This window comes from Cokeromyces recurvatus (assembly GCF_025118155.1).
Source record: "Cokeromyces recurvatus strain NRRL 2243 chromosome Unknown BX663scaffold_34, whole genome shotgun sequence".
NCBI lineage: Eukaryota > Fungi > Mucoromycota > Mucoromycetes > Mucorales > Mucoraceae > Cokeromyces > Cokeromyces recurvatus.
In genome coordinates this window covers 238734-264778 of record NW_026251420.1, presented here as the reverse complement: position 1 = coordinate 264778, position 26045 = coordinate 238734, and the positions used below count along the sequence as shown (strand labels likewise).

The window sequence follows — 26045 nt, the reverse complement described above, 5'->3', positions numbered from 1 at the left end:
TGAAGGAAGAGGATATAAATGCTTATACCTTCCTTCTTATTCGCCATTCTTGAACCCAATAGAAGAATTTTGGTCGAAGGTAAAGTTTGGCGTGCGTCCGGAGCAGCTTAGTGAGAAGGCTCAGCTTAGGCCCAGCTTACACCATGGATTTTGGATTCTGCCAAGAAGGTGACTTTTGCTGACCGCGAGGGATGGATCCGACATTCAATCTCTTTCTTTGAGCGTTGTCTCAATAAAGAGACAAATTTATAATTTTTTTAATACATATAAGTTTGATTTTATTTTGCATTATAATTTATTGAAATATTTTATTTTTTTCTACTTATTATTTGCGTTTGAGATTTATTTTGTAATATTTTTGAGTTTGCATTTCTTTAGTACTGGAAGAGTACAAAAACCGTATTTTAATCAGAGCAAAAATAAAAAACCACTGCAAATAAAAAATAACTGGGTGCAAAATAAAAAAAATAAGTCCAAAATCAATCTGGTCACAGATGCAAACAAGATTTTAAAAGCCGCATATAGGAAGGAAAAATCCAGTATTAGTTGAAGCAAAAACTATATATAATCTGACAATGGGTTTGAATAAGAATAAAGAAAATGAATCTTTAAAAATAGTAAATGCGCAGATCATGGGTAAAATTTAACTTTACTCTCTTTCATTTTATTACTTAATTAAATATATAACATGATCATTATTTTAGGTCTTGAGGGACATATTTTATTAGTAAAATTAGTTGATGATTATCTATACGTAGCCGAGTCTATTCAGTCCTTTACACTACCTTCAATTGTCGCTGAGTTAAAAAACAGCAAAGCAACTACTGACAACTTTTCGGATTTTAAGGAACATGTGTTAGATACAGCAAATGTCGTGAAACAAACCCTAATTGGTAAAGAAAAAAATAAAAAAAGCATGAAAGAAGATGATAATAATGAAGATGTAGCACCTCCCCTCCAAAAAATACAAAACTTGCCCCAGTTTGAAGATTTAAATCAAAAAGTGAACAATAAATCATATTTTCTATCACTCAAAGAATAATAAACATAATCATGTTTTATGGATCAAGTTGAAACACACAACCTTTACATCATATTTACCTATTCTCTCCATGAATTTTCTTTTCAGTTTTGGTTTTCTGGTGAACTACTCAAAGTATGACAATGTCAATTGAATTATTGAGTAGTATAATAGCTTCAAACATTACTTACATTTATACAATAGTTACGGAAACCGGTGCATAAAAATTAAAATTGAATTTTCTTTTCTTCTAATGATGATAGAAAAATTTTACAAAATGTATTTATTGTGTGGAATATTGCATCATATAATAATTATGCTGAGCCTCGTAATACATTACGCCATACTGAAATTAGTGGAAAAAAGTGATTTTCCATTTTGTCGGAAATTCGTCATATTTACCAACTATGCTAATTTCATAGGAATGATGCCTAGTTACGTCAATTCTTATACAGCGACTCACGAAACTGAGCGAATGTTTGATTAATTTTACAAAATGTTTGATTTATAAGACAAAACACTCTTGAAACTCTAACATACAATATATCAATAGAATGCTTGTTTTCTAAGGAATTTAATGATACCTTTGTTGATGATGTAGCTCCATCTTTCGGGGAGAAAAACAATTTTAAAATCTGACTATGCATTCGCTCAGTTTTGTGACCATGTCTGATTTAACTCTTGGGCAATACCACAAGTTGGTATTCAAACTTAGAAAGCCTAAATAGATACCAATAACCTACCTAACGGCACACTCTGCTTACATAGTATTCCCGCGTAAATAAATATCCTATATTACATAATATTAGCAATTGTTATTACATAATGCGCTCAATTACCGTTGAACAACTTAACCGTATAGTTTCTCTCTTGCAATCCGGTCAAAGTATCCGAAGTGTTGCACAACAGACTAAGGTTAGTTACAGTACAGTTGCCAAATACGGAAGGATTCATTGCTCCGACAGAAATGCTGGAAAAGGTGGCCGTCCTAAAAAGTTGTCTGAAGCTGATAAGAGATATTGTATACGTCAGGTTACAAAAGGCCGTATAGACAATGCCGTTAAGGTTCAAAAGCAATTATATAAGGATCTCAGTGTCATGGTTAGTGCTCAGACAATTCATCATACATTTCGGGAAGGTGGCTTAGGATCTATAGAAAAGCCTAAAAAGCCGACTATTAGTCAAGCTAACGCAAAGAAGAGATCAGCATGGTGCATGGCTCATAAAGATTGGACTATAGCCGACTGGAAACGATTTATTTGGTCCGATGAGACCAAAGTTAACAGATACAACTCAGACGGGCGTGTTTGGGCTTGGATCAGGGACGGTGAACAACCTCAACCTAGGCATGTCAAGGGCACAGTCAAGCATGGTGGTGGTAGTGTCATGGTTTGGAGCGCCATTTCTTATGCAGGAACTGGATGGTTATGCAAGATAGAAGGTAATATGGACAAACACTTGTATAAAGAGATTTTAGAGGATGAACTCGATAAAACAGTTGATTATGTGTGCGGAAAATTAAATCTCCGTAGAGATCAAGTAATTTTTCAGCAAGACAACGATAGTAAGCACACCTCAGATGTTGCTAAAGAATATCATGCATCTCAAGAATATCAAGTAATGAGCTGGCCTGCACAATCTCCAGATCTTAATCCCATAGAAAACATGTGGAGATTATTAAAAATTCGACTAAATGAATATAATACACCGCCTAGAGGCATCAACGAATTGTATGAACGTATTATCGAAATATGGTACAATAAAGTTACTGTAGAAGAGTGCCGAAAGGTAATAGAAACTATGCCTGATCGTATTCAACAATGTATAAAAGCCAAAGGTTACTGGACTGACTATTGATGCCAAGTTTCTGTATTTGAAATATTTTTTTTAACGTGCTCACAAAACTGAGCGAATGCTATCATTGACTTTAAAGCCTTGTAACATAGCAAATACTTGATTATTCTTTAAGACAAATATATTAATAAACTCGTAAAAACCTCACCTTTTATTCCAGTATATTCACAAATACATCGTATTAAGAAATAGTTACTATATAAATGATTATGTAATAAAGTTGTGAACATTCGCTCAGTTTCGTGAGTCACTGTACTATACTGGACTGTCTAAGTATAATGAACGTATTGCTGATAGATTCTTGTCATCACTTACACGACCTGTAGAGACAGTGATTAGGATGTCCATGGTAAACACCGGAGATGAATTTGGTTGGGCCGTTGAACGTATGACACAAGTTGGTAGAGATATCCTTGATGATGACCCACAAACTTACGCAGAGTCTACACAATGTATTATGAGGAATGCAGACGATGTTCGTGGAGAAAAGATGCTTAAGAGGAGAAACGCTTCCTTGGAAAACTAGATGGATTACCATCTGTTGATAAGATAAAGATAACAAAAAGAACAAGACAGAAATAAATCTATAAAAACTTTGTATAAAACTTTTATTATAAATTGAAAAATTAAAATTGAATTAGAAAAAATTCTAAAAGATGAGTGCAAAGATAGATCTGTCATGAGCTGACTTATAATGTCATGTTTCATGATTAAACATGCGGATCATAAATTCATTTAAGAAATTCTATCCTAACTCTCTCTTGATCCGCTCCATCTAATAATATTAAAATCACTAACACTTCGTTGTCAACAATATACCTAATTCGGTCGTAACTAATACTTTTCTGATTCACATCCTATCCTCAGACCTCTTTAACAATTCTTATAAATACCCCATCAGTTTAAATTCATAAATAAAATAATTGACTTTAGAACTATTGTTCGGTCTCGTTGACTCTTTTTTGTCTTAATATTATTTTTTTATTTTCTGATATTTTTTATTTGATATTTTAAAAGAAATATCACAAGATCCTTATTTATATCTTGTGGAGAATGGGTTACTTCGCGACAGGAACAGAATCAAGATATCTTGAAAGAAGAATATTTTCCCATAGAATGATTAAAACTATTGTGTTTGAGCTCTCTAGTCGTTGCCCTGATGGAGAATTAATCTCAGTTAGCTCACTCTAATAAAAATTAAATTATTTGTGCTCGATCATTTTTCTTGAGACCAAATAATGAGATCTGGTTTGTTCGTACTTGTGAATGATATAGGAAAGATACTTTTGATATAGATTTCTTTGTATTGTATTCATTCATTAATGTACTACTTGAATGAATATCAATATGTTATATAGTGTATTCAGTTAGAATAAAATTATCATAGATAGTATATGACTGTATTTATAAATTAGTATATTAGATAATAATATAATAATGTGTATATATAACTAATAGGTACAGTCTATAATTCATATATGTCTTTATCATTAATAACTCTTTACACTAATGTTTGGCCTATCATTATCTGGTAACGTTAGTATTTATTATAATATTATTATTTTTCTCATCGCAAGAATGTCTTATATAAGCTGAAATCAAATAATATTGTATGCATAAAGTGTACTACTAATAACTATAAATATCATTCGAGTCCTTCATGACTCTGATCTGTATATTATAAGATATTATGTAATACATCATTATATACACAACACTGATCTATACATGATAAGCTACTATGTGATACATCATGAAATACACAACAGCCTATGAGGAATACATTTCCCTCTTCCATCTGCTATCGCCTCCTGACCGTTCTTCTCATCTATTTTTTTTCCTGAATTATCTACTTATCAAGTCTTTGCCTATATTCAACACTCTATTTAGTCTGCCCATTACTGTCAAGTTTTCCAGCATGTACCGTTTAACTTTAATCATGTTTTATTACCATCTAACCGCCTTCTCATATCTAATGTATCCTCCCAGCTTTCTTTGAACCTCACTAATTTATGAATCCCTCTATATACCGTCTTCTTTTCCTCTCCCTCTGTAACAGGTGACAATTTGAGGACATCAAATAAAAACTGGAGTTTACTCCCCCATGAAAAAAAAAATATTATTCTCTATTCTCAAAGATAACAAATGTATACAAGTTCTACGGTTATTGTTAATTTTTTTTTCTCCCAAGTTATGTATATATGATAAATCACGGAAAATGTTTTCAATCGTGTTTCCACTTTTTGGATTAATAAAAACCCTTCATTGACCCTGACAGAATTGTTTACACATATATTTATCGCTAGGATAGTGCTGTTGTCTTTAATTTTTTCTCATAACATGATATAGATAGTTTTTATTATGAGTATCAATGTATTCCCTTTTATTATAACTAGCTTTTTTTTTATATATATATATCGAAGCTTTTACTCTTGCTTCTTCGAGAGTTTTTATTTTTTATTATTAAATGTAGACTTTTCTTATATAGATAAAAAGCCTATAATTTGAGTTAAAAGGATACCTTTTCTTCATTGGAGTTTTTAGCATTAAGGCTTTACTTGTTTACTATTAAAAAAAAAAAAAAATAGCGTGGATTCTAGTATCATTGTTTCATATTAAAAATCTGAACATTGTATGTATTCTTAGACATCCGTCAGTCTTTTCCCTCCCCCTTTACTATTATAATAACAATTTAGAAATTATTTCATCATCAACGTACTATATGTTTTTCTTTCTTTCTTTTCTTTTCTCTTTTCTTCATTACTTGATTGAAGAAAGACTTTCCTTAAAAGACATTTGTGTATATGTATATATTTTATTTCATATTGAAAGAGATGTTGGAAGAAATAAAAATTATTCATTAATTATCTTTTTCTTACTAATGACATTGGCCATGTTGTGTATTTTACTTAATTTTTATTGAATTTAACTCTAATGGGTATAAATTGTAATCAGATGTTCAATTGCTAATGTATTTGTAATTAGATCAGATTATATATTTTTAATTAAATTTAAAATTATTCTTGGAAAAAAAATGAATCAGTGAAGAGAATGAAAGAATAAATGTCATTCTCTCTCTTTTTTTTTTCTTGAGCATAGTTTACTTTATTATTAATATACATTTTAGGTATTGATTCATTTAAAATCCTTCTTCATTGCATCCAATTTGCATTAATTTAATCAAGTGGATTATATTCTCTAAATTTGATTTTTTGTCCTTTCCAAATTTAGTAGTTACAGTCGCATTAATGTTCTTTTGTGTGAGAAAAATAAATGACTAAAAACAAAAAGGTACGAATATATCTTACAAGTGAACCAAAAAAAAAAAAAAAAAAAATAACTTTTCTTTTATATTCATAACGTCAACAATGCTTTCATTTCCAAGAACTAATTATGTTTTATTATCCAAGCCAGAACGCAATGTCTTGTTAATAACGATCAATCGACAAAAACAATACAATGCTTTGAATTCGGAAGCTAATTGGGAATTACATCACGTAATTAACTGGGCGGAAGAAGAAGAATCAATTTGGATCATTATTGTAAAGAAACTTGTAAAACCTGATCAAGAGAATACAACATAATTTTTTTTTTTTTTTTGCCCCTTCCTTTTCTTAGATTACAGGTGCAGGAGATAAGGCATTTTGTACAGGTATGGATCTTGTCAGTGCTCATAATGATAATACAAATCTAGGTGGTTCTGTATTGCCTCCTACAGGGTTTGGAGGGCTTAGTAATCGTCGTACGAGTCGTAAACCTGTTATTGCTGCTGTCAATGGATATGCTTTAGGCGGAGGTATGGAAATGGTTTGTTCCTGTAATATTGTGATTGCCACAAAAAGATCTCAATTTGGTTTACCTGAAGTGAAACAAGGCGTTGTCATTGCTGCAGGCGGTCTGGCCCGTCTTGCTCGTTCCGTAAGTTATCAGTTGGCATCAGAGTTAGTATTGACAGGTCGATTTATAATGGCTGAAGAAGCAAAGTCATATGGACTTGTAAACGAAGTTATATCAGATGATAGAAACGTAGTTGATGCTGCTTTAGTCTGGGCTAAGCAAATTACAGCAAAGTAAACAAATATATATACCTGTATTTTTTTTTTCTTTATGAATCCATTTTTTTTTTGTATTAGTTCTCCTGATGCAGTTTTCTTAACAAAACAGGGACTTTTATTAGCTCTTGAACGAGCTTCAATGACAGATGCTACTACAGAATGGATTGAATCGTCTGAAGCTGCTGCTTGGAGAGAAAGTGATAACCTTTCTGAAGGTTTAACAGCTTTCGCTCAAAAAAGAAAGCCTCAATGGAAGAATCCGATTAATAAACCCAAATTGTAACGCCCTTTTCATCATTTTACAAAACTATATATTTATTCTAGACAAATAAATATCTAATTATGCGTTATTAACTTTATTAATAAATTTAACAAGTTAGTAGTAGTAATAGTAATAATAGTATATACACATATATATATTTTACACTTGAACATATTTCTGTAAATTTCGATATTCTTTACTTTATTTTATATTTCTCATTAAATGCCAAATAAAAATATAAAATTGTTTAAGCTTAATGACACTAGTAATAAGACAAAAAAAAAAAAGGTGACGAAAAAGCTTTGCAAACTTTCGAGTTGCAACAATTTAAGTCTATTTGAGGTATATAACGTTAAGTATTAACAAGCTATTCAATAAATACTTTATAATTCGACTATCAATTTTTTTTTTTAGATATTATTAGAGAATAGATCTAAAGACTTGCAATATGCTTAACCATGTACTAGTTATCACTTTATCAATAAATAGCAAGATAAAAAGAACACACACACACACATACATACATACTATTACTATATACACACATATACATATATGAATATTTATAAAAAAAACTTAACCCGTATTATTTACAGCAGAATATCAAAAATAAATATAAAATCAACCCCATTTTTAAAGACTAAATAAAAAGTTTAAAATAGCTAAATAAGCTTATTTATAACCAGCAATTCGATTCGCCTAATAATAAAAGTATTATTATGACTTCATTATCTACTTTAATTTCAGGTACAAAAAAAAAAAAATTCCGCCTAGTAGGGATGATACGTGTAACAATATGTTATTTTATTGTATAAATAGTATTATTTAATTAGCCACAACCATCGCTGTTTTTTTCTTTTTATTCTTTTTAGGACTATTAGGTGGAGAGATACGAATAGGTTTAGTCGTAGTAATGGGTTGTATATATTGAAATAAGGAAACTGTTTTAGATTGTTTCTTTTTATCGTAAAGTGTCATGATATTTCCATGAAATCCAACTCGATAAGCAACAGAATCAGGGTCAATCCATAAAATAAAGTCACGAGGTAAATAGGCATGAATTAGCTTGGCAGAGCATGCCGTTTTAATACAAGCTATTACAAAAAGAAAAAAAGAAGAAGAATCTATGAGTATATAGTATCTATCATGTGCTAAATATTACCTTCTACTAGTATAGGATCGTACTCATCATTGAAATTAGAAATGGCTCTATAAGCATTCCCTTGGTAAGGTTTATGTGGATCCCAATGAGCTGAAAATCGCTGCTTTAATAACTCAGCTAGTTGCGTTTTAAAATTGGTAATCATGTCTGAATCTACTTTGGAATGTAAAAGTCGACCTATAAAGTCAACTGCTTGAGATATTTCTATTTGCATGAGATATGTATGTAATGAGGGAAAAAAAATAAAATAAAATAAAGTAAACAAATAAATAAATAAATAAAAAGTAAGACAAAGCGTATTTTATATCAGCAGCAGCAGCAGCAACAACAACAACAACAATAAATTTTATGAAATGACGTTATTATGTAAATTAAACAGCCGGCTTCTTTATTTATATTAAGTTTAACCTCTTTGCCAACGTTAAAGATAGAATGGCGAATAGGATAAGACTAAACACAATCCAAAAAAAATACAAAAGATTATCATAATCTTTTCCTGGTACCTTCACATTCATTCCTATTATAAACGAAAACATGAGTATTACTTTCTTTCTATTGATAACATTCTTCATCTTCTTTACCCCAAAGACCAGTAATGAGATTCATTGGTAATAATACTGTCGCAAAGATAGTCAATCGTCCAATCACATGATTAGTTGAATTCGATGTCTGTGTGAGTTCAATGGATATTCGAGCTAAATAATTCGATTCAGATCTTGTTAAAACTGTCTCATAATGACTCAAGTTTTGTAACATGGTTAAAATGTGATCTTGTACATCGCCCAAATAAAGTCCTACATCGGGATAAATTCGCTGATGTTCTTCTCGATCATCTTCATCTATCCATTGTTTCCTTTCTTCCTCTCTAATGCGTTTCATCAATCCTCTTACAACATCTATTTTCGTCCCCAACAGACGCACCATCTGAATTACACGTTTACGACATGATCCAATACGTAAAATCATATCAGATTGATCTGTTTTATAGAGCAGTACAAGGTCGTCAATGGCGTCTACTTCAGATTCAATCTGTTGAATAAGAGGTGCAAAGCTATCGGTGATTTCATCAATAACTGCATAGTTGATCCAATCAGGAACAATTTCAATATAATCTTGGAGCTGCTTGACACGTTCTTGAACATGGTAAATGTGAGGTACTTGTCCAAAATGAAACTATATATTTTAAACGAAAAAAAAAAAAGTTAAAATTAAAATTGAAATTAAAATTGAAATTAAAAGGAAAAAAAAAAAAAAAGCGTTAAAATACATTTTATTTATTTTTTTTTTTTTACAGTCAAAATGTGTTTCTTGGTTACAATATTATAAAATGTTACAGGCTTTAGTAAATGAGATCTATCATGTAAGAAGGCTCGATATGAAATAAAGAGGTAATGTCGAAATACATCACATTTTTCTCTTATTTCATGCGACATAATATCTTCAGTTGTAAGTGGATGTATATGAAAGATCTACATATTTTTTATTTTTTTTTTTTACAAAGCTCTTTATTATATACACACATATTTATACACATACATATCAGGATATAACTTACTTTACTGATAACTTTCATTTCATCCTCTGAAGGGGATGTAATGTCGATCCAATAGTTTTCTTTCGTCAAAAGATCCTTTAAAGTAGAATTGGCTGGTAATTCGAGCGTCATTAAGCTGCTGCCTCGTAGACATCCTGTATCTGGATGATAATAGACAAATCGATAGTCACCATAGTTTTGTAAGATAGGTTGCTGTGCTAAAGAAATTGCATCATCTTGTTGATTGACTGTCTTGTTATCTCCATAAAGACTAAATAATGGTTTTTCAAAATGTTGGTATTGTTGTTGTGTAAACAAGGATAATGCGTCCAAGTTAATTTCTTTACTAGGTAAAATCCGTTCTTTATTTATGGCTTGTATCTTTGTCGATATAATACTACTTTGGTGGTCTTTATTGTCTGTTGGATAACAGATATCTTGCTCAACTGATTGTGATGTTCGATTATAGAACAATTTATCGAGGTCCTTGGGTTCAGTGTTTAATAAAATATGCTCATTATGGTCGTCATTGTGATCATTAATATGGGATCGAAAATATGAATAATTGATATCCATTAGAATAAAGAAAAGAGTGTAATTAGATTCATTGTATCTTTCTTATAATAGTGTTCAGGAGAAAAAAAAAGGGAGGGGAATAAATATAAAGAAAAGGGAGAAAATAAGAAGGAGGAGAGTTTGCTGACGTTTAACATTATATGCATAACTACTGCTACTGTCAATCTTTATATAATTTTCTTGTAATATGCAGATATATAGGCCAAACTTATGATCTGTTCATAGTTGAATAGTCAACATAGACACGTTATATTACCATTTTAATATATTCGAGATGGTGTATATCAATAGAAGACCATATTCTAGAAAATATAGCCATACATTATATTGAAAAAAAAAAAAAGGGGACTGTATTCCTTTTTTCATCAAAGAAAATCTTATTAGTTTACGTATACAAAGAATTATAGAAAATTGTTCAAACAAGAATGATGAACTAAAAAAGTATACATACATACATACATAATAGAGCCAGACCTCTAACACTGTGATATTCCTTTTTTTTCTTCTTCTTCTCTTTTAAAGACTAGGATTCATATTATTACTGTTTCATACACTACACTGGGACGCTCCTATAACTTTGATCTTTAAACTCAACTTTATGTAATTATATCAAGTCACATAAAATGCCTATTTACCTCCTAAAAATTGTGCCTTTTTTTTTTTTTTTTTTTTTTTTTTTTTTTTTTTTTTTTTCCAATTATTTAAAATGCTCTCGGAGAAGGACCTTACGGTTATTGAATACAGCAACAAAATTGATCGACTACTCAGGATACATACAGTTCGCCGATTAACTTCGATTGTGGTAGAATGGCTCAATACACCTGAATTACAACCAGCGAATAAATCAACAACGCCTGAAACTTATTCGAAACTTACAAAATTAGACATTATCGACAGAATAAAACGTATAGATTGGGTAAACAAGGAAAAAAAGAAAAAAAAGAAAAAAGGACCAAGGTTAACATTTTATAATTCTAACTAATTTAATCCTTAATAGCCCAAAGGATTATGTGCAATACAAGTAGCTCAACTTGATTTAAAAGGTAGAATATATATATATATATTCACAAGCATGATCTTGTATTGATCCACTTTTTTTTTTTTTTTTTTTTTTTTTTTTTTTTTTTTTTTTTTTTTTTTTTTTTCTAATTAGGTCTTATTTCAGAAGAAAGAATAAAAAGATGGAAAGTTGGAAAACTTACAAAAAGTAATAATAATAATAATAATAATATACTGCAACTGAATAACTTATCTTTTCCCCCACCTTTTTTTTTTTTTTTTTTTTGGTAAATTAGAATCAGGTCCATTAAAATTAAATTTAGAAGCATCAACTATCCATAATTCCATTGAACAGTTTCTTTCTCAATTCTTTTTTTGTGTAAGTTGGATTTATCCTCTTTTTATTATTATTATTATTTTTTTAGTCTAATCTTTTTTTTTTCCCGCAAGTATGTTTATACAATGCACCATAAAAAATCTGATTTATATTGGATGCGTATTCATATTTATTCAACTCATGAAAGGACAGCACTTACGACAGATGCAGTTGGCTACGTTATTTATTATCCAATGACTGAGTTTGTGATGTGGTCAGGACGATGGAATATGACAGTTGCAAGTTATGTGATGGAATCTATTACAGACGCCTTTAGGGCAGACCGTATCCTCTATCAGAATATCAGGGGTAATGCTGTCAAATATTTATCACATCTAATTAAGATTCGTAAATCACAAGGAGTCTTTGCTCAGTTAAGGAATAATGAGGTGGATTCAAATCCTTTAGACATTAGGCAAAAGATAGCAAAGACGGATGACGATGATGAGGCGTATGTTAATAAAGGAGAACAATCAAGACGTATCAAGCCTGTAGATGAAGAAGAGGTACAGAACAGAATTGCGCTTGTGATGCAGAATTTTGGATGGGAGCCTATGTATGGTACTACATCAGTAGATATCGATGTTAGATTACCTTTTAGTTCACAACAAAAGACAATGGATGATGAAGAGGTTCGATTTGAGATTAATTTGAGTGGCAATAGTGTGCCGCAGGGAGTAAAACAATGTATTAAAAATGGTCAAATTGAAATGCCAGTAGTATCCTGGTTAGAAAGTATAGGTACAACAGGCATCACTAAACTATATGTGACTAGAGATGGTGCGACTGAAATAGAACCAGAGGAAGAGGAAGAGATGAATGAAAATAGGGTAGAAAGTATGGAAACAGAAAAGGATAACGAGCTTAATGAAAACGAGAATAGCAGTGAAGAGCAAAAGAGCATAGACGAAGCGCTTGAAGAAGATGAAGTGATGGAAGAAGGAGATGATTCTATTAACGACAGCGATGACCAAGACAGTATCATTCATGATCAAAGTGATAAAGAATCAGTTTTAAGTGAATCCTAAGGAGTCAATCGACAGAATAATTGTATAATATTGGATAAATCAAGACTACTGAAGAAGAAGATTTTTTTTTAATGGAAGATGGCTTTTTTCCCCTTTCTTTTGTTTCTCTTCCATTATTTCTGAAATATATAAATAACAAAAGAGGTTCTTACACACTGTAAATAATATCACTACTTTACCTTTTAATATAAATAATTGTACGAAAATAAAACGCTTTCCTTTATTTTATTATGCTTTATAATCCAAATTAGAATATTACCATTTATTGCATACGAGAGTAGCAGTAATAGTTAAGAATTCTCATCTATTATAAATAGAATACATTGCCGAACAACTCGTTTTGATATTCGATACTGAGATGCCTATCAACTAATGCTAATAAATAAAGCTTGTTGTTTGTTAACATCCCATCCTATTGTGAACACGTTTTTTTTTTTTTTTTTTTTTTTTTTTTTTTTTGGCGATAATAATAATAATAATTTTTAAAAAAAAAAGCTTTCTAATTTTTATTTTTATTTTCTTTTTCTTTTATTTTTATTTTTTTTACATAAACAAAATGTCAGAAGAACATTTCCTAAGTACGACACCTGTTCATGTTACTCTTCAATCACTTCAAAGACAAGTTGATCAATTGAAGAGAATCATTAATAAACCCGGTAATTTTTCTTAAAAAAAAAAAAACTTGTAGATCTTAATCTAAAACTGGACTCAAATAGATCTTGATGAAGGAGCAAAAGAAGGAGAGGATGAAAAAGAATTAAAAAAAGAAATTGAAAATTTACGTACAGCGAATACAAAAGCAGAATATAGAATTCAAATGTTATTACGTACATTACAAGAAAAAGATGAATTAATCAAAAAGCTAACAGTCAATTAGAGGATTTTACAATATGAATATTTTAATATGTACAAATAAAATAAAATAAAATATATAATATCTATATCGACTAGTGTTATTCTTCTTTCTCTTCCCAAGTGTTTATTTTAAATCAAAAAAAAAAAAAAAGAAAAGAAAGAAAAAAATGGGAGGAAAGAAAATTAACGATAACGACGAAGAGAAAGAGTATTGCGACGCTTCCAGGTGGCACGACGACCGGAACCCTTGGTGTTGTTGAAGCGATGACCCTTAGCATGACCACGAGATTTCTTACCGATGGCAGTAAGACCACGAGCTTCACGATGCTTGTGAACAGGGTTCACGATCCAGTTGATACGAGGATCACGACGAATAGCCTTATGAGAGGGATCGACCAAGATGACTTCATAGTATTTATAGGTAGCATCTTGATTAACCCAGTAAGAGTTCAAGACACGCAAATTGGCACATTTACGACCCACACGTTCTTCAGCAGTGCTTCTAAGGGAACGTTGATATTTGAGTTGACTCACACCTTCGTTTACAGGTTTACCATAAGTGGCACCCTTAGGAACAGGTCTCTTGCGACCTCCACGACGAACTCGAATGCGGTAAATAACATAACCTTGCTTAGCCTTATATCCCAAACGACGGGCTTTGTCGGGACGAGAGGGGCGTGATGCACGATGAATAACATTCAATTGTCTAACGAGGGAAAAAAAAAAACACAATCGAAAGGCAAGCATGTCAGTTTTTTTACAAGTTCAATTATAGTTCATTGGATGAATTTATTAAACTCTCTTTCTCAAAGAGAAAGAGGCGTATTCAAGCCTAAAAAAGAGAGAATCAAAAAGATTCTGAATTGTACCTGTATTCCCAACATCTTACACGAAGCAAGAAACGAGAAACATCAGATTGTTTCTTTCTAGCAAGTTCTTCAAGGTATTTATAAGCTATTTAGTTTTTTTTTTAAAGAGAAAATGGCATAAAATTAGTAAATGATGGATGGCTAGATGGACATGAATTATGATAGTTTACCACCCATGGTGTGATATCAATCAATGAATAAAGGTGAAGCAGTATAAACAAAAAGAACACATTTTATTTATAAAAATTATTTAATGTCCGGTCCGGGAAAGTGGGCTTTTCTTTTCTTTTTTTTTTTATACATGTATACACATATAAATATTAATTTTGTTGTTGTAAATGTTCCTGTAAATCTTCTATTCGTTGGTGAGGATGGTAATAGTGATAATAAAATCGAGAATGATTTATTTCAGTTTGGTTTAAATATTCAGGTGACTTGAAATAATGTCTCAAGTCATGTATATTTTGGCCACTAAATACACAGAATGTTCTTCGTTGTTCTGCTGTATATTCTTTAGGCGGTGGTCGAGAAAATCTTCGGATGGCTAGTTGATTTTGAAAGGCAGGAATATAGGATAAACTTAGATGAGTAAGACGACGGCAATGCGAGACAAGCATTGAAATAGCTTGTACTGAAAGTTGATCACAATAAGACAAATGAATACGTTCAAGTGTGGTGGCAGTGCGAACAGGATGTGTAAGTGTCAGGATACCTTGGCTAGTGATACGATTACAACGAACAAGTCCAATACGTTTCAGTTTAGGTAGTGTTGATAAGGCTAGGACCGTTTCGTCACCTAATCTCTGGCAGCTGGCGAGATCGATATAACGAATACGGTTACAACGTATTGCAAGTTGTGTAATAGCTGCATCCGTAATATTTCTACAATAACCTAAATGAAGATAATGAAGAAAACGTCCTAGACGTGAAATGAATTTGACAGCTTCATCAGTGAGATGGACACATTTATTAAGTATAAAGTTACGAATCTTGGGAGCTGCCATTGTGATGCAGTCAATAGCTTGATCAGTGATGTTGACATTTGTCATCTCCAGAATACGAAGTTGATCAAAATAATATTCAGGATAGATAGGCTTTGTATTTAGTGCTGACCTAATAAATCCCTGATCATCCAAATTCTCACAATAATTGATTTTTAATTCTCTCAATTCTCGACAAGAAGAAAATATTCTCAAGAGTGATTCGTTTGTGATTGCGCTATTGACAACATCAATTTCTAAAAGAGCTGGGCAATGAGTAGCAAGTGCAATAATAGATTCATCACTTAATAATTTCCAATTAGACAAACGAATCTATGTGTGTATGTTGATGGGGTAAAAAAAAAAAAAAAAGTCAGTAACTATTTTGCATGAATTTTACTACTACTACTACTGCTACTACTACTACTACTACTACTACTACTACTACTACTACTACTACTATTATTGTTGTTGTTTTTTCATATTTACTCGTCTTAAATATTTACAGCTTTCAGCCAGTTTAACAATACTTTTATCTGTGATTCCTAATAATTCATCGTCTCTGTTATTTACACTAATATTCAATCCTTGCAGTTGTTGGCATGTCTCGGCAATAGCCAAGATAGCTTCATCTGATAAATGTTTAATTTCAGATAGATCCAATGATAATAAATAATGACCCACATTCTGTTTCAAAAAGTGAATAAAACCTGGATTTGTAATATATGTGCAGCCCATAAAGGCCACACGATCAAGATATTGACACCGACTTAGCGCTTCCAACGATTCATCATTGATATAGTCAGTTACTGCAGATAAATTAAGACGTCGTACGAGAGAGGCATAAGGCAGATAAGTATGATTAAGAGAGATCGTTTTAGAGAATTTAAGCCATGTTTGTGGTTTTAAAATAATGGGTTTATGCCATAATAGTTGTAATGAATAATAACTCCATATTCGACAAGCTAATGCGCATTCTAAGATATCTCTTTTGGAAGAACAAGTATATGGTTCAACAACATGTTGCAAGATTTGAAGTAAAATTTCGGAAGGCAATTCATTAATTAACATTAAAGTAAATAATAAAAAAATAGAGGGAAAATAAAAAATAAAAAAAGAAAAAGAAGAAAAGTAAAGAAAGTAGAATGACGACTATGTACTACCATCACCAAGTTATTTAATCAAATCTCTGCTACAAATTATTTATTTGAAACCATCACTTAATATGCTGCATATAATATGCATGTAATCATCTAAGCCACTTTAGTAGTATCATTCTAATTTATACACATCATCTATTGTGAAATCACCTTGTCTTGTTCTTATTAATGCTGTTACATGTGCACATGTCTCCATTTGAGTAGCCATGTCATGTACAATACTTCTTATATATGTTCCTCCTCCACAAACCACACGTATTTTACAACTATTTTCATGAAAATCTAATAATTGAATATCTTCAACAAATACTTGACGTGTCTTGATAGGTTCTGGTAAATCTAGTTTCAATCTTGCATAGTCATATAGCCTTTTACCTTGTAGTCGAACAGCTGAATAGCTTGTATCCAGTATATGAATGATACATGTAAATATATAAATATGTAAATATACATAATATTAGATGTAAACTTACAGAGGAGGTGTTTGAGTGATATGACCTTTAAACTTTTGCAAAGTATCTTGAATGAGTTGTTTATTTAAATGTTCTGTTTTACATTTCTGAATGACTGTTCCTTCAGCATCATATGTATCTGTTGCTTCACCAAATTTAGCTGTAACAATATATTCCTTAGTGATTGTAAGTAGAGCTATTATTATTTATTCATTTATTTATTTATTTATCATACCTTGCTGCATTGAAGAAACGTTGAAAGTTGCTTACAACCATCGCCCACCCCTAAAACTAATGGATCGATTAATGTAAGAACATTATTATTATTATTATTATTATTGTACCTAGAACGCCTTCAGCTAAAGGATCCTTTTATTTTATTTTATTTTATTTTATTTTTTTGTTTAATTAGTTTTTTCTTTTTACTTGTGTTTTATGAATGATTAAATTACCAAAGTGCCTCCATGACCTATCTTGATCATTTTTTTTTTCTTTATATAAGGGGCAGAAGAAAGTTGGCTTTCATTTGTTTTCTCCCATAGTAATTTAGATAATTCAACTTGAACAGCATCTGTTGCTTTTCTTGAAGTCCATCCTCTAGGCTTATAAACAGCAAATATGCCATTTAACATGAATCTCATTGGTTCCAAACTTGCCATTTATTGTGTGTGTGTGTGTGTCAATAAAGAGAATATAAATTATTAGGAAAAAAGAAAAGAAAAAAAAAAGGAAAAGAGTGGGGATTGATTTGTTATATATATATGTGTGTGTGGGGGGGGAGGAGGAGGAGGTAGTTTCATCATGAATAGGTCCCCCTCTTTTTTTTTTTTTTTTTTTTTTTTTTTTTTAATTTCAGAAGACAACAATTCCCCTCCACACACACACACGCACATACAGTCTTTTTTTTTTTCTTTTTATCTTACTGCTAACTTTATGTCATCTTCATTTCACTTTATTAATCAAGCATCCCCTCAACACAAACAAGGAGATGCAACATTGCCGACTGCTTTACTTTTGTTGGATACTGATGATCATTCACCTCCAAAACATAAGCAGCCCAAGTGGACTTCCTCATCTTTATTTATTTTAGAAGAAGCATTTGATGATATTAGTTATTCTCCGTCATCAGATAAGGATCATTCACAACAATCTGAATTTCAATTCATCAATAATCATCAAGATAATAAAGACAACAGTACTTTTCCATCTTTTTATAAAGCAAGTTCTTTAGAATCGAATAGTTTCATGAATCAGAGTAATATTAAAGAAAAAAAAAATAAAAGTATAATATGCATGATACTACTACTATTACATAAGGAGGAGGGATATGTTAAAATAATCTCATTATAAAAGTAGACAAAAGCAATAAGAGCTCATCGCCATCACTTATGACTCCCTCTCCAAAAATGAAACAATCGAAGCTATTAAAAACAGATAATGAAATGAAATTATTACACACTTCCATCACTTTTCAGAAACTTGAAAAACAAAAGCAAGAAGCGTTTGAAGCGATAAAAAGAATATATCAACAACAGAACGAATATCCTATCATGATAAACCAGGTAAAATAAAAAGTTGCATGCGTATAAATAATAAATAAAAAAAAAACTTATACATTCACATAGTTGAAAGAACTGAAAAGGCAAATACAAGAAGCTGTCAGTCATCAGGATTTTAATGCTGCTCAACAGTACAAACTACAAAGCGAGTTGATTCAATCTCGTTTAAAGGACATGTTGATAGGAGGTAGAAAAAGTGAAAATGATTTATTATTTTGGAAAGAAAAGATGGAAAGATATACAGGTGAATTATCACAAAGAATCATTCATGATTTAGTGAGCTGTTATCATGATATTAAACAAGAACGAACACGACAGCTGAATCAGTATCTAAATCAAGATACTATCATCACGGCGACTACGACTACGACGACGACGACGACAGCCTTACATCATACACAACAGTTACTTGAACAGGAACGTATGGATCTTCAAAGTGTTCAATCCGAGATTGTATTTGATTTAGATATATGGAAACAAAATGAGACAGATTTAACAAGCAGAATGGAGGAAGTGGTGCAAATGGATATGGAACATAAATCACAACTTGTCACTAAATCCAAGGAGATAGAAAATGATATCCTTAAACTTCAAAGACAATTAGAACAACTTGAGATAGAAAGACAAGAGACATTAAAGGAAATTAAGAAGGTGGACAAGCAAATAGAGATAAAACTAAAACCATTTGAAGAAGAGAGACAGCAGTTTGAAGAAGAGAAAAGATTAATTGAATTAAGACAAGAAGAGATAAAGGAAAAGATAGTAAGGAAGTTTAAATATAGACATGTATATGTGTATATGTGTATATGTGTATATGTGTATGTGTATGTGTATGTGTATGTGTATGTGTATGTGTATGTGTATATATGTATATGTATATGCGTATATGTATATATGTATATGTGTATATGCATGTGTATACATAACATTCAGATAGAGCCTATATTCTTCTTTTGTATATGAATAGTTCATGTTGGATATAAAAGATAATGAACTTGAAGCAGAGATCAAACAATATCAAAACGAAATAAAACGACGTCAAGATGAAATTGGTTCCATTGAAAATCAAATAAAGGAGTTATTAGATAAACAAGCCCAATACAGTCAAGAAAATAAAGGACTTTCTGAACTTGTACAACTCATTCATCAACATCAAACTTTACATATGACACAATACCAAGAAGATTTAAAAGAGTAAAATGAAGCAATAGTCCATACAAGTCCTATTTAACATACATCTATTTATGAGACTTTTTTTTTTTTATTATCTAGAGATCAACATACCTTGCAAAATAAGAAAAGAGCATTAAAAATACTTCAGGAGAAGGAATGCAAAGATGAAGAAAGATATCTTAAATGGCAAGAAACGGTGATAAAGCAAACTAATAAATTAAAAGGGTTAAAAAAGTGTAAAGAGATTGCTATCGATAACGATGAATTTGAAAGAGCTGCTCAACTATCTTATGAAATAAACTCAATTAATCTGAAAGATATAAAAGAAAAAGAAAAGATGGCAGAGATACAGGTACAAAAAATAAAAGAGGATATAAAGGAAATGAAGATAGAAATAAGTCAGTTAACAGTAGAGATTTCAAACAAAAAGGACAATTTTGGTACTATTTATGATTATAGTTTATACAAACTAAACTAAACTTATTTAAATATAGTAAGGAAAATGGAAAAAGAATTAAATGAACTAAAAGAGAAATTATTGAAACTACTGTCAAATGAGGAAAGTGTATCCATGGTAAAAACAATGGTAGAATTTGAAATTGAAACTGTAAACATGATACTATCCAATTGTCAAGATTTATTTTTTTAAAATAAAAAAAAAAAAAAAGATAATGCGCTAATAATAAAAGAAAGAGAAGTATGATGATGATGATGATGACATACAATATAGAAAAAAGGGAGATGCATATAAATGAACATATAGAACATATAAACATAAAAGAAGGGGGAGGAGGAGGAGGAGTAGGAAGAAGAGGATATACTGTGCTTTTTTTTTTCTTTTGAAAGTGCATATAATAAATAGATTATATAAATATTATAAATAAAGGAAGAGGGAGTAGATGAGAGGAGATGTATAAAGTAAAGTAAAGTAAATAAATAAAAGAGGAGGAGGAAGAGGAAAGGGTTGGGTATGTATAGGTTTAAGGATATAATAATGAAATTCCACTATCTCTTCTTATTGATACTAGGGAAGAGAGCTTGTAGTGTTGCTTTTCATTAAAGAGATCTAAACTAGATAAACTAGGAAGGCTAATATTAGATGACCAAGGGTCGATAGGGGATAATCTTGAATGAACAGATGAACAACTACTTAAGTTATCCTCAAAAACAGATAAAGCAGGCGTAGTGGGTGGAGACCAATAAGGTGAGTCTGCTGTGCATGCACAAGCAGCTTGTTGTTGTTGTTGTTGTTGTTGTTGAAGCATCACCTTACGTCTTTCTTCAATAAAAGGTTGCCATTGTAAAGAAGGTCTTCTACCATTTGTTGTATGATCATTTTTCATATGTTTTGTTAAAATCGTTTTACGTACAAAACTCTTTAAACAATCATCAAATGGACATTTATAAGGTCTTTTCCCTGTATGCGTACGCCTAAAGAATGAATAAATGAGTATTGTATATACATACATATATATAGGTTATTTACCTATGGCGAGCGAGAGAACTACTATCACTGAAGCTTTTGTTACAAAGTGGAAATTCGCATACATGAGGTCTTTCACCAGAGTGTGTACGCATATGTACAGTTAATGCAGAACGCTAATACATGTATATTGTTTTAGAAATATATAAAATACATCAGTTTTATATAATGTGTACCTGAATAAAACTTTTTCCACAATCAGGTAAACGACACTGAAATGGTCTATATTCATATATAAACAAAGTTAGAATAAAAGAATTGACACAAATAAGGTACAAAAATAAATAAATCATTTCTACCTTTCATTTGTATGAATACGCGAATGTCTAACTAAATCAGATCTTCTACCAAATGTCTTTTTACAGTCTTTAAACGTGCACGAAAAAGGTTTTTCTAAACCAGGCGTAGTTTCGTGATGAACCAGTTCCAAAATCTCCATATATTTATATAGGTATATTTGTATATTCTTTTTTTTAATAATAGCGGTATTTATAATTAGAGTCAGTTGTCAAGACAACCAAACAAATTTAAGGTATTGTTTTTTTTTAAAAAAAAAAGGAAAAAAAAAAAAAGAAAAAGAAAAAAAAAGAAAAGAGAATAGAATAGAAAAGAAAAGACATATTTATATTCTTTCTTTCTCCCTTTTCTTGATTTAACTCACTCCTATAAAATTTACACAACAGTTTAAAAAAAAAAAAAAGAGTTTGTATTTATTAGGAGAAATGTAATAAATAAACGATCAACTTGATAAACCAACAGCTTAGAAAGTTACTTCCTTTCCTCTCCTATTCATAATATGTGTAGCCAACGTTTCACATGTTGAATGCATGCGTTGCAATAAAATAAGCTAGTCAAACTCCGAAATTGTCTGTTCACTTCATAATTTCCCATATTCGTCCATATTTCTTGTCGATCAACATGAGAGTCTTTCTCTAGTAAATGACGGATCCATTTCCGATATCTATTTTTGGTACCCAAAAAAAAAAAAAGGTTTTGTTAATAAAGTCTATCAAGTGAAGAATTCCGGGAGAGAAGAGAGGAGGGGGAGGGGAAGAGGAAATACATGTGTGTGTGTTATATCGAATATCAACTTCATGTCTTTAATTCTCCTTGGCATAAATTAAATTTTATGATGTGAGATATTTATGTTAATTAAGGAGTTATATACATGTATATATTTAAAGAAGAACTTGCATATCATTATTCTGTATGGCCCTTTTCATATTATTTACTTTATACCCACCTATTTATATTTGTATATGTATTCATATACTACATGCTGAATTGATAATCATTTAATAAATGACTTGTTATATGTTCTAAAATACATGTGTAATCATGCTAATAACTACTTTAATAATGATGATTATCATGTAAGGAGGTTCACAAGTAGAGGAGATAGATATCAAATCATCTCATTCTATACTTCTTCTTCTTCTTCTCCTTATATTCACTGACAGACAGTAATAAATTAGATTATGTATCTTTTTTAGAATAAAGGTTCCCTGCATATCTATAGTATTTTCATCAAAGTTATTCTATTATGATGATTTATAGTGGCATAACAGAACATACATGCATACATACATGTATAGGATCATCTTCTAATCTCACTATTATGAAATAGGTACACGAATACACTACTATTTTCTCGGAATGACAATCCCGATTAAAGTGTTACTTAATATGACAAGATAATATATAAATGTGTGTATGTATTTGTATATTCATATAAATGTATTTATATATTCACACATGTGTATTTATGTGTACATTCTTATTTAAAGGGGGGGGAAAGAGGAGGAGGAGGAGGAGGAGTAGAGAGAGTAGAGAGGCAGAGGGACACGGACATTCTGATATATACAAATAGACATATATTTTTTTTTTGGTAATACGATAAGGAACATGTGTAATTAAAATGCTTTTCTTTTTATTTCAAGAAAATAGGATATATGCTTTCATTTCATTACATAATCATTATTTGTTATTTTTACAATTCATCTCATTTATATTGAACGCGGTCTATGTAGACTGTAGATAGTACTTGTAGACAGATACTATTTCAGGAAACAAAGAAAAGGTAGTTTTAAAAGTGAGACTATTTGTTCGTGGCATATAAGATAAGAAAATAAATTAAATACAAGTTAAATTATGATGTTTGAAAGTTAAGGGAGGTAAATGAGACAACACATCATCATCATGAAGTATAAAAGAAGAAGAAAGAAAGGCTTAATAAAACTATGAGCGTTCTATTTTGTTAATTTTAAAATACGCATACAGCAGAATAAAGTATTTCCTAGTTTCTATTGAAGCCTAATTTTTATTTTTTATTTTATTTATAATAACTTATTATCCAAGTTAAATCATTACAACGATGGTCTAAATTACAATTATGTTCCTTCTACTTTATATGATACATGTTGAAGTATCGTTCACGATAATTCATCATTCCTTAAATATTATAATATCAAGTCAATGAATACACATACACATACACACTATAGAGAATAGTATAGCTGTTAACCTTTCTTTTGGGATACAAATCGAGTTAACCTTTAGTATTTCTGATAATAGGATAATAACTTGATTTTATTATTATTATTATTATTATTATTATTATTGTTTAAAAGGCAATAACTCTAACTTAAAATGTAACATTCGTAGTTGATATACAAATAGATGTAGTTACAAGATATTTAGATTTCTTAAAGAATAGAGAAAATAAGTGTTAGATTAAATCCACAATATAGATATTTATAAATATATATATGTGTGTGTGTACATGAGTGTATGTATAGACTGCTCAATATTACACTTTTTTTTTCTATACATGTGTAGGCTTTGTTATTCGTTATCATAATTATTTCTGCTATTTCAAAGATGCACAAGTATGTATCTTTTCTGAACAAAAGGAATTGACAGCATTTTTCTTTCTGCTACAGATATATATATATATATTCTTTCTTATTTTAACTTTTATCTATTTCCTTTCTCTCTTTTTATTATTATTTTTATAAAATCAATATTTTCTTTTATCTCTTCTTTTATCTAATTTTATATACACTAACTTTATCATGAACACAATGATAGAACGAATTCGATCCAAAATGAGGCAAATTAAATTTCAAGAAGACACAAATATAGAGAAGAAAGCAGGGAGGAAAATAGTTTTTGACAAAATGAGTAGATCTATCTCTTTTACAACCTCAACAGCATCAACTCATAGTGACGCATCTATATGTACAATTCCTTCACTTTCTTCAAATTTTTCTTGTTTATCAAGTAGTAGTAGTAGTAGTAGTAGTAGTATTAATAGTAGTAGTTCTACAATAAGCAGTCGCTTATCAGAAGGAATGATTCGTGATAGTAAAAGTATGAATCATCTTCAAACAATAAAAAAAAGAATCATGACCCTTGATCAACATCCTATAACTTCTAAAGTGCAAGCTCCATCTAGATACAAGATATCTACACAACATATGTTTGGTACTCCACCTACATCCTCTACTCATATCGTAAATCAACAATTGACCCATTTTTATAATCAAAGAGACATGAATCATAATCCTACTTCCAAAATTGCTCCTTTGAAAGAGATAGATCAAGTAAGTTTTTTTTTCCCCCTTATTAAGAACTAGAGTCATGAATTTATTCAATCTTTTAATAATAGATGCTTACAGACTTGAGGAAAGAAAATTTTGATCTAAAACTTAGACTCTACCATTCTTTATATAATAAATCTATATCCGAAGATGATGATACATTCTATATAGTCAAAGACAGACTAAATCAAAGAAAGCAAAAGAACGATACAACACATTTTATGACTGCAACATTTATATATGAGCAAATAGAGACAGTAAGTTTATTATTATTATTATTATTATTATTATTACTTACCCAAACTTGCCTTTCTTTTTCTACTTGAATAATAGATCCGTAAATTGAAACAGGAATTGAAAATGAAGAATGAAAAAATACGCTATTATGATCAACGAGTTCCTAAATTAAAAGATTTAATCAAGAAAAAGGAACATCAAAAACTTGAGCTTATTTCAATTTTAAAAGATTTTAATATTCCCATTCCTCAAATATAAAGTAGAAGAAGCTAACTGTGTACTATTACTCCTCTTCATAAATATACAATAAAGAGTTTACACTTTTATGTTCATAAGCATGTTGAATGTATCTGTTCAAGTATTTCCGTTTATACATTGTGTAACAGTAATAAAGAGAACGCTTCTTTTATCTCTTATACATTTGCATACATATTAGTTGTGTAAGGTTCCTCTTTTGATAAGAACAAATGAGTTTATATATTCAAGATTTAAATCTCATAAAATACATTCCATTTATCCTTTGTGTCAAATAATAATAAAAAAAAATATTATTTAATAAAGAAATAGTATCATTTGAAGTGATACCATCATGATGACTATTTTATATTGACATATGTCACTTTGAAAGTATTCTACTCGTTTTTTTTAAACTTTTGTCATACCAATTTGCGGCCTTTGATATACATATAATCCCCTCCAGTTGACAGCCATTAATATCAAGTAGTAACAATAGACATTATAATGAGAAACAACTTATTTGAACCTAATAGAGTCAAGTACAGAACAAGTTGAGCCAAACTGCAGAGCA

The 26045-nt window shown here is 30.4% G+C and overlaps 11 protein-coding genes across 11 annotated transcripts; 4 read left to right on the top strand and 7 right to left on the bottom strand.

Moving 5' to 3' along the window:
* Positions 1-6194: 6194 nt before the first annotated feature.
* Positions 6195-7301, top strand: BX663DRAFT_523026 (ClpP/crotonase-like domain-containing protein). The gene is made up of 3 exons (XM_051529461.1): positions 6195-6417; positions 6494-6945; positions 7009-7301. Exons 1-3 carry the CDS (start codon positions 6244-6246, stop codon positions 7211-7213), a joined length of 831 nt encoding a protein of 276 aa, XP_051379047.1. The 5' UTR covers positions 6195-6243; the 3' UTR covers positions 7214-7301.
* Positions 7302-7922: 621 nt separating this feature from the next.
* Positions 7923-8628, bottom strand: BX663DRAFT_523024 (uncharacterized protein). The gene is made up of 2 exons (XM_051529460.1): positions 8355-8628; positions 7923-8286 (listed from the first exon to the last, which is right to left on the bottom strand). The coding sequence occupies exons 1-2, from the start codon at positions 8566-8568 to the stop codon at positions 8018-8020; spliced, it is 483 nt and encodes a 160-aa protein (XP_051379046.1). The 5' UTR covers positions 8569-8628; the 3' UTR covers positions 7923-8017.
* Positions 8593-10583, bottom strand: BX663DRAFT_460972 (uncharacterized protein). The gene is made up of 5 exons (XM_051523944.1): positions 10138-10583; positions 9910-10101; positions 9647-9823; positions 8936-9527; positions 8593-8871 (listed from the first exon to the last, which is right to left on the bottom strand). The coding sequence occupies exons 1-5, from the start codon at positions 10462-10464 to the stop codon at positions 8747-8749; spliced, it is 1413 nt and encodes a 470-aa protein (XP_051379045.1). The 5' UTR covers positions 10465-10583; the 3' UTR covers positions 8593-8746.
* A 587-nt stretch (positions 10584-11170) lies between these two features.
* On the top strand, positions 11171-12867 carry BX663DRAFT_555384 (kinetochore protein CHL4 like-domain-containing protein; the record flags this gene model as incomplete). The annotated part of the gene is made up of 5 exons (XM_051531615.1): positions 11171-11380; positions 11462-11507; positions 11618-11671; positions 11760-11842; positions 11914-12867. The coding sequence occupies 5 exons, from the start codon at positions 11171-11173 to the stop codon at positions 12865-12867; spliced, it is 1347 nt and encodes a 448-aa protein (XP_051379044.1).
* A 1038-nt stretch (positions 12868-13905) lies between these two features.
* BX663DRAFT_538260 (60S ribosomal protein L15) lies at positions 13906-14768 on the bottom strand (the record flags this gene model as incomplete). The annotated part of the gene is made up of 3 exons (XM_051530681.1): positions 13906-14428; positions 14592-14676; positions 14762-14768. 3 exons carry the CDS (start codon positions 14766-14768, stop codon positions 13906-13908), a joined length of 615 nt encoding a protein of 204 aa, XP_051379043.1.
* A 143-nt stretch (positions 14769-14911) lies between these two features.
* BX663DRAFT_489617 (uncharacterized protein) lies at positions 14912-16642 on the bottom strand (the record flags this gene model as incomplete). Its single annotated transcript, XM_051524909.1, has 2 exons — positions 14912-15904; positions 16061-16642. The coding sequence occupies 2 exons, from the start codon at positions 16640-16642 to the stop codon at positions 14912-14914; spliced, it is 1575 nt and encodes a 524-aa protein (XP_051379042.1).
* Positions 16643-16843: 201 nt separating this feature from the next.
* Positions 16844-17552, bottom strand: BX663DRAFT_441992 (tRNA pseudouridine synthase B; the record flags this gene model as incomplete). The annotated part of the gene is made up of 4 exons (XM_051523490.1): positions 16844-17129; positions 17205-17359; positions 17419-17474; positions 17528-17552. Coding segments are annotated over 4 exons (522 nt in total), but the record flags the coding sequence as incomplete, so codon positions are not given.
* On the bottom strand, positions 17531-17913 carry BX663DRAFT_523008 (uncharacterized protein). Its single transcript, XM_051529459.1, has one exon. It carries the CDS (start codon positions 17840-17842, stop codon positions 17627-17629), a length of 216 nt encoding a protein of 71 aa, XP_051379040.1. The 5' UTR covers positions 17843-17913; the 3' UTR covers positions 17531-17626.
* Positions 17914-18116: 203 nt separating this feature from the next.
* BX663DRAFT_555379 (uncharacterized protein) lies at positions 18117-20564 on the top strand (the record flags this gene model as incomplete). The annotated part of the gene is made up of 6 exons (XM_051531614.1): positions 18117-18438; positions 18537-18745; positions 18809-19504; positions 19710-19936; positions 20015-20355; positions 20410-20564. 6 exons carry the CDS (start codon positions 18117-18119, stop codon positions 20562-20564), a joined length of 1950 nt encoding a protein of 649 aa, XP_051379039.1.
* Positions 20491-21967, bottom strand: BX663DRAFT_523006 (uncharacterized protein). The gene is made up of 4 exons (XM_051529458.1): positions 21698-21967; positions 21575-21620; positions 21402-21514; positions 20491-21346 (listed from the first exon to the last, which is right to left on the bottom strand). The coding sequence occupies exons 1-4, from the start codon at positions 21835-21837 to the stop codon at positions 20896-20898; spliced, it is 750 nt and encodes a 249-aa protein (XP_051379038.1). The 5' UTR covers positions 21838-21967; the 3' UTR covers positions 20491-20895.
* Positions 21968-24682: 2715 nt separating this feature from the next.
* BX663DRAFT_546038 (uncharacterized protein) lies at positions 24683-25495 on the top strand (the record flags this gene model as incomplete). Its single annotated transcript, XM_051530954.1, has 3 exons — positions 24683-25003; positions 25069-25257; positions 25334-25495. The coding sequence occupies exons 1-3, from the start codon at positions 24752-24754 to the stop codon at positions 25493-25495; spliced, it is 603 nt and encodes a 200-aa protein (XP_051379037.1). The 5' UTR covers positions 24683-24751.
* Positions 25496-26045: the final 550 nt, after the last annotated feature.

Bases quoted from the DNA above. Each gene is read 5' to 3' on its own strand.
- BX663DRAFT_523026 (XM_051529461.1), top strand. From the start codon at position 6,244: ATGCTTTCATTTCCAAGAACTAATTATGTTTTATTATCCAAGCCAGAA. The intron at 6,418-6,493 runs GTAAAGAAACTT...TCCTTTTCTTAG, and splicing joins AATCAATTTGGATCATTATT to ATTACAGGTGCAGGAGATAA. The intron at 6,946-7,008 runs GTAAACAAATAT...TTTTTGTATTAG, and splicing joins GCTAAGCAAATTACAGCAAA to TTCTCCTGATGCAGTTTTCT.
- BX663DRAFT_523024 (XM_051529460.1), bottom strand. From the start codon at position 8,568: ATGCAAATAGAAATATCTCAAGCAGTTGACTTTATAGGTCGACTTTTA. The intron at 8,287-8,354 runs GTAATATTTAGC...TTTTTGTAATAG, and splicing joins CGATCCTATACTAGTAGAAG to CTTGTATTAAAACGGCATGC.
- BX663DRAFT_523008 (XM_051529459.1), bottom strand. From the start codon at position 17,842: ATGGCAAGTTTGGAACCAATGAGATTCATGTTAAATGGCATATTTGCT.
- BX663DRAFT_460972 (XM_051523944.1), bottom strand. From the start codon at position 10,464: ATGGATATCAATTATTCATATTTTCGATCCCATATTAATGATCACAAT. The intron at 10,102-10,137 runs GTCAATCAACAA...TCTTTAGCACAG, and splicing joins TTTATGGAGATAACAAGACA to CAACCTATCTTACAAAACTA. The intron at 9,528-9,646 runs GTAAAAAAAAAA...TAAAATATATAG, and splicing joins CCAAGAAACACATTTTGACT to TTTCATTTTGGACAAGTACC.
- BX663DRAFT_523006 (XM_051529458.1), bottom strand. From the start codon at position 21,837: ATGGAGATTTTGGAACTGGTTCATCACGAAACTACGCCTGGTTTAGAA. The intron at 21,621-21,697 runs GTAGAAATGATT...ATATGAATATAG, and splicing joins CGTATTCATACAAATGAAAG to ACCATTTCAGTGTCGTTTAC. The intron at 21,515-21,574 runs GTACACATTATA...TACATGTATTAG, and splicing joins GTGGAAAAAGTTTTATTCAG to CGTTCTGCATTAACTGTACA.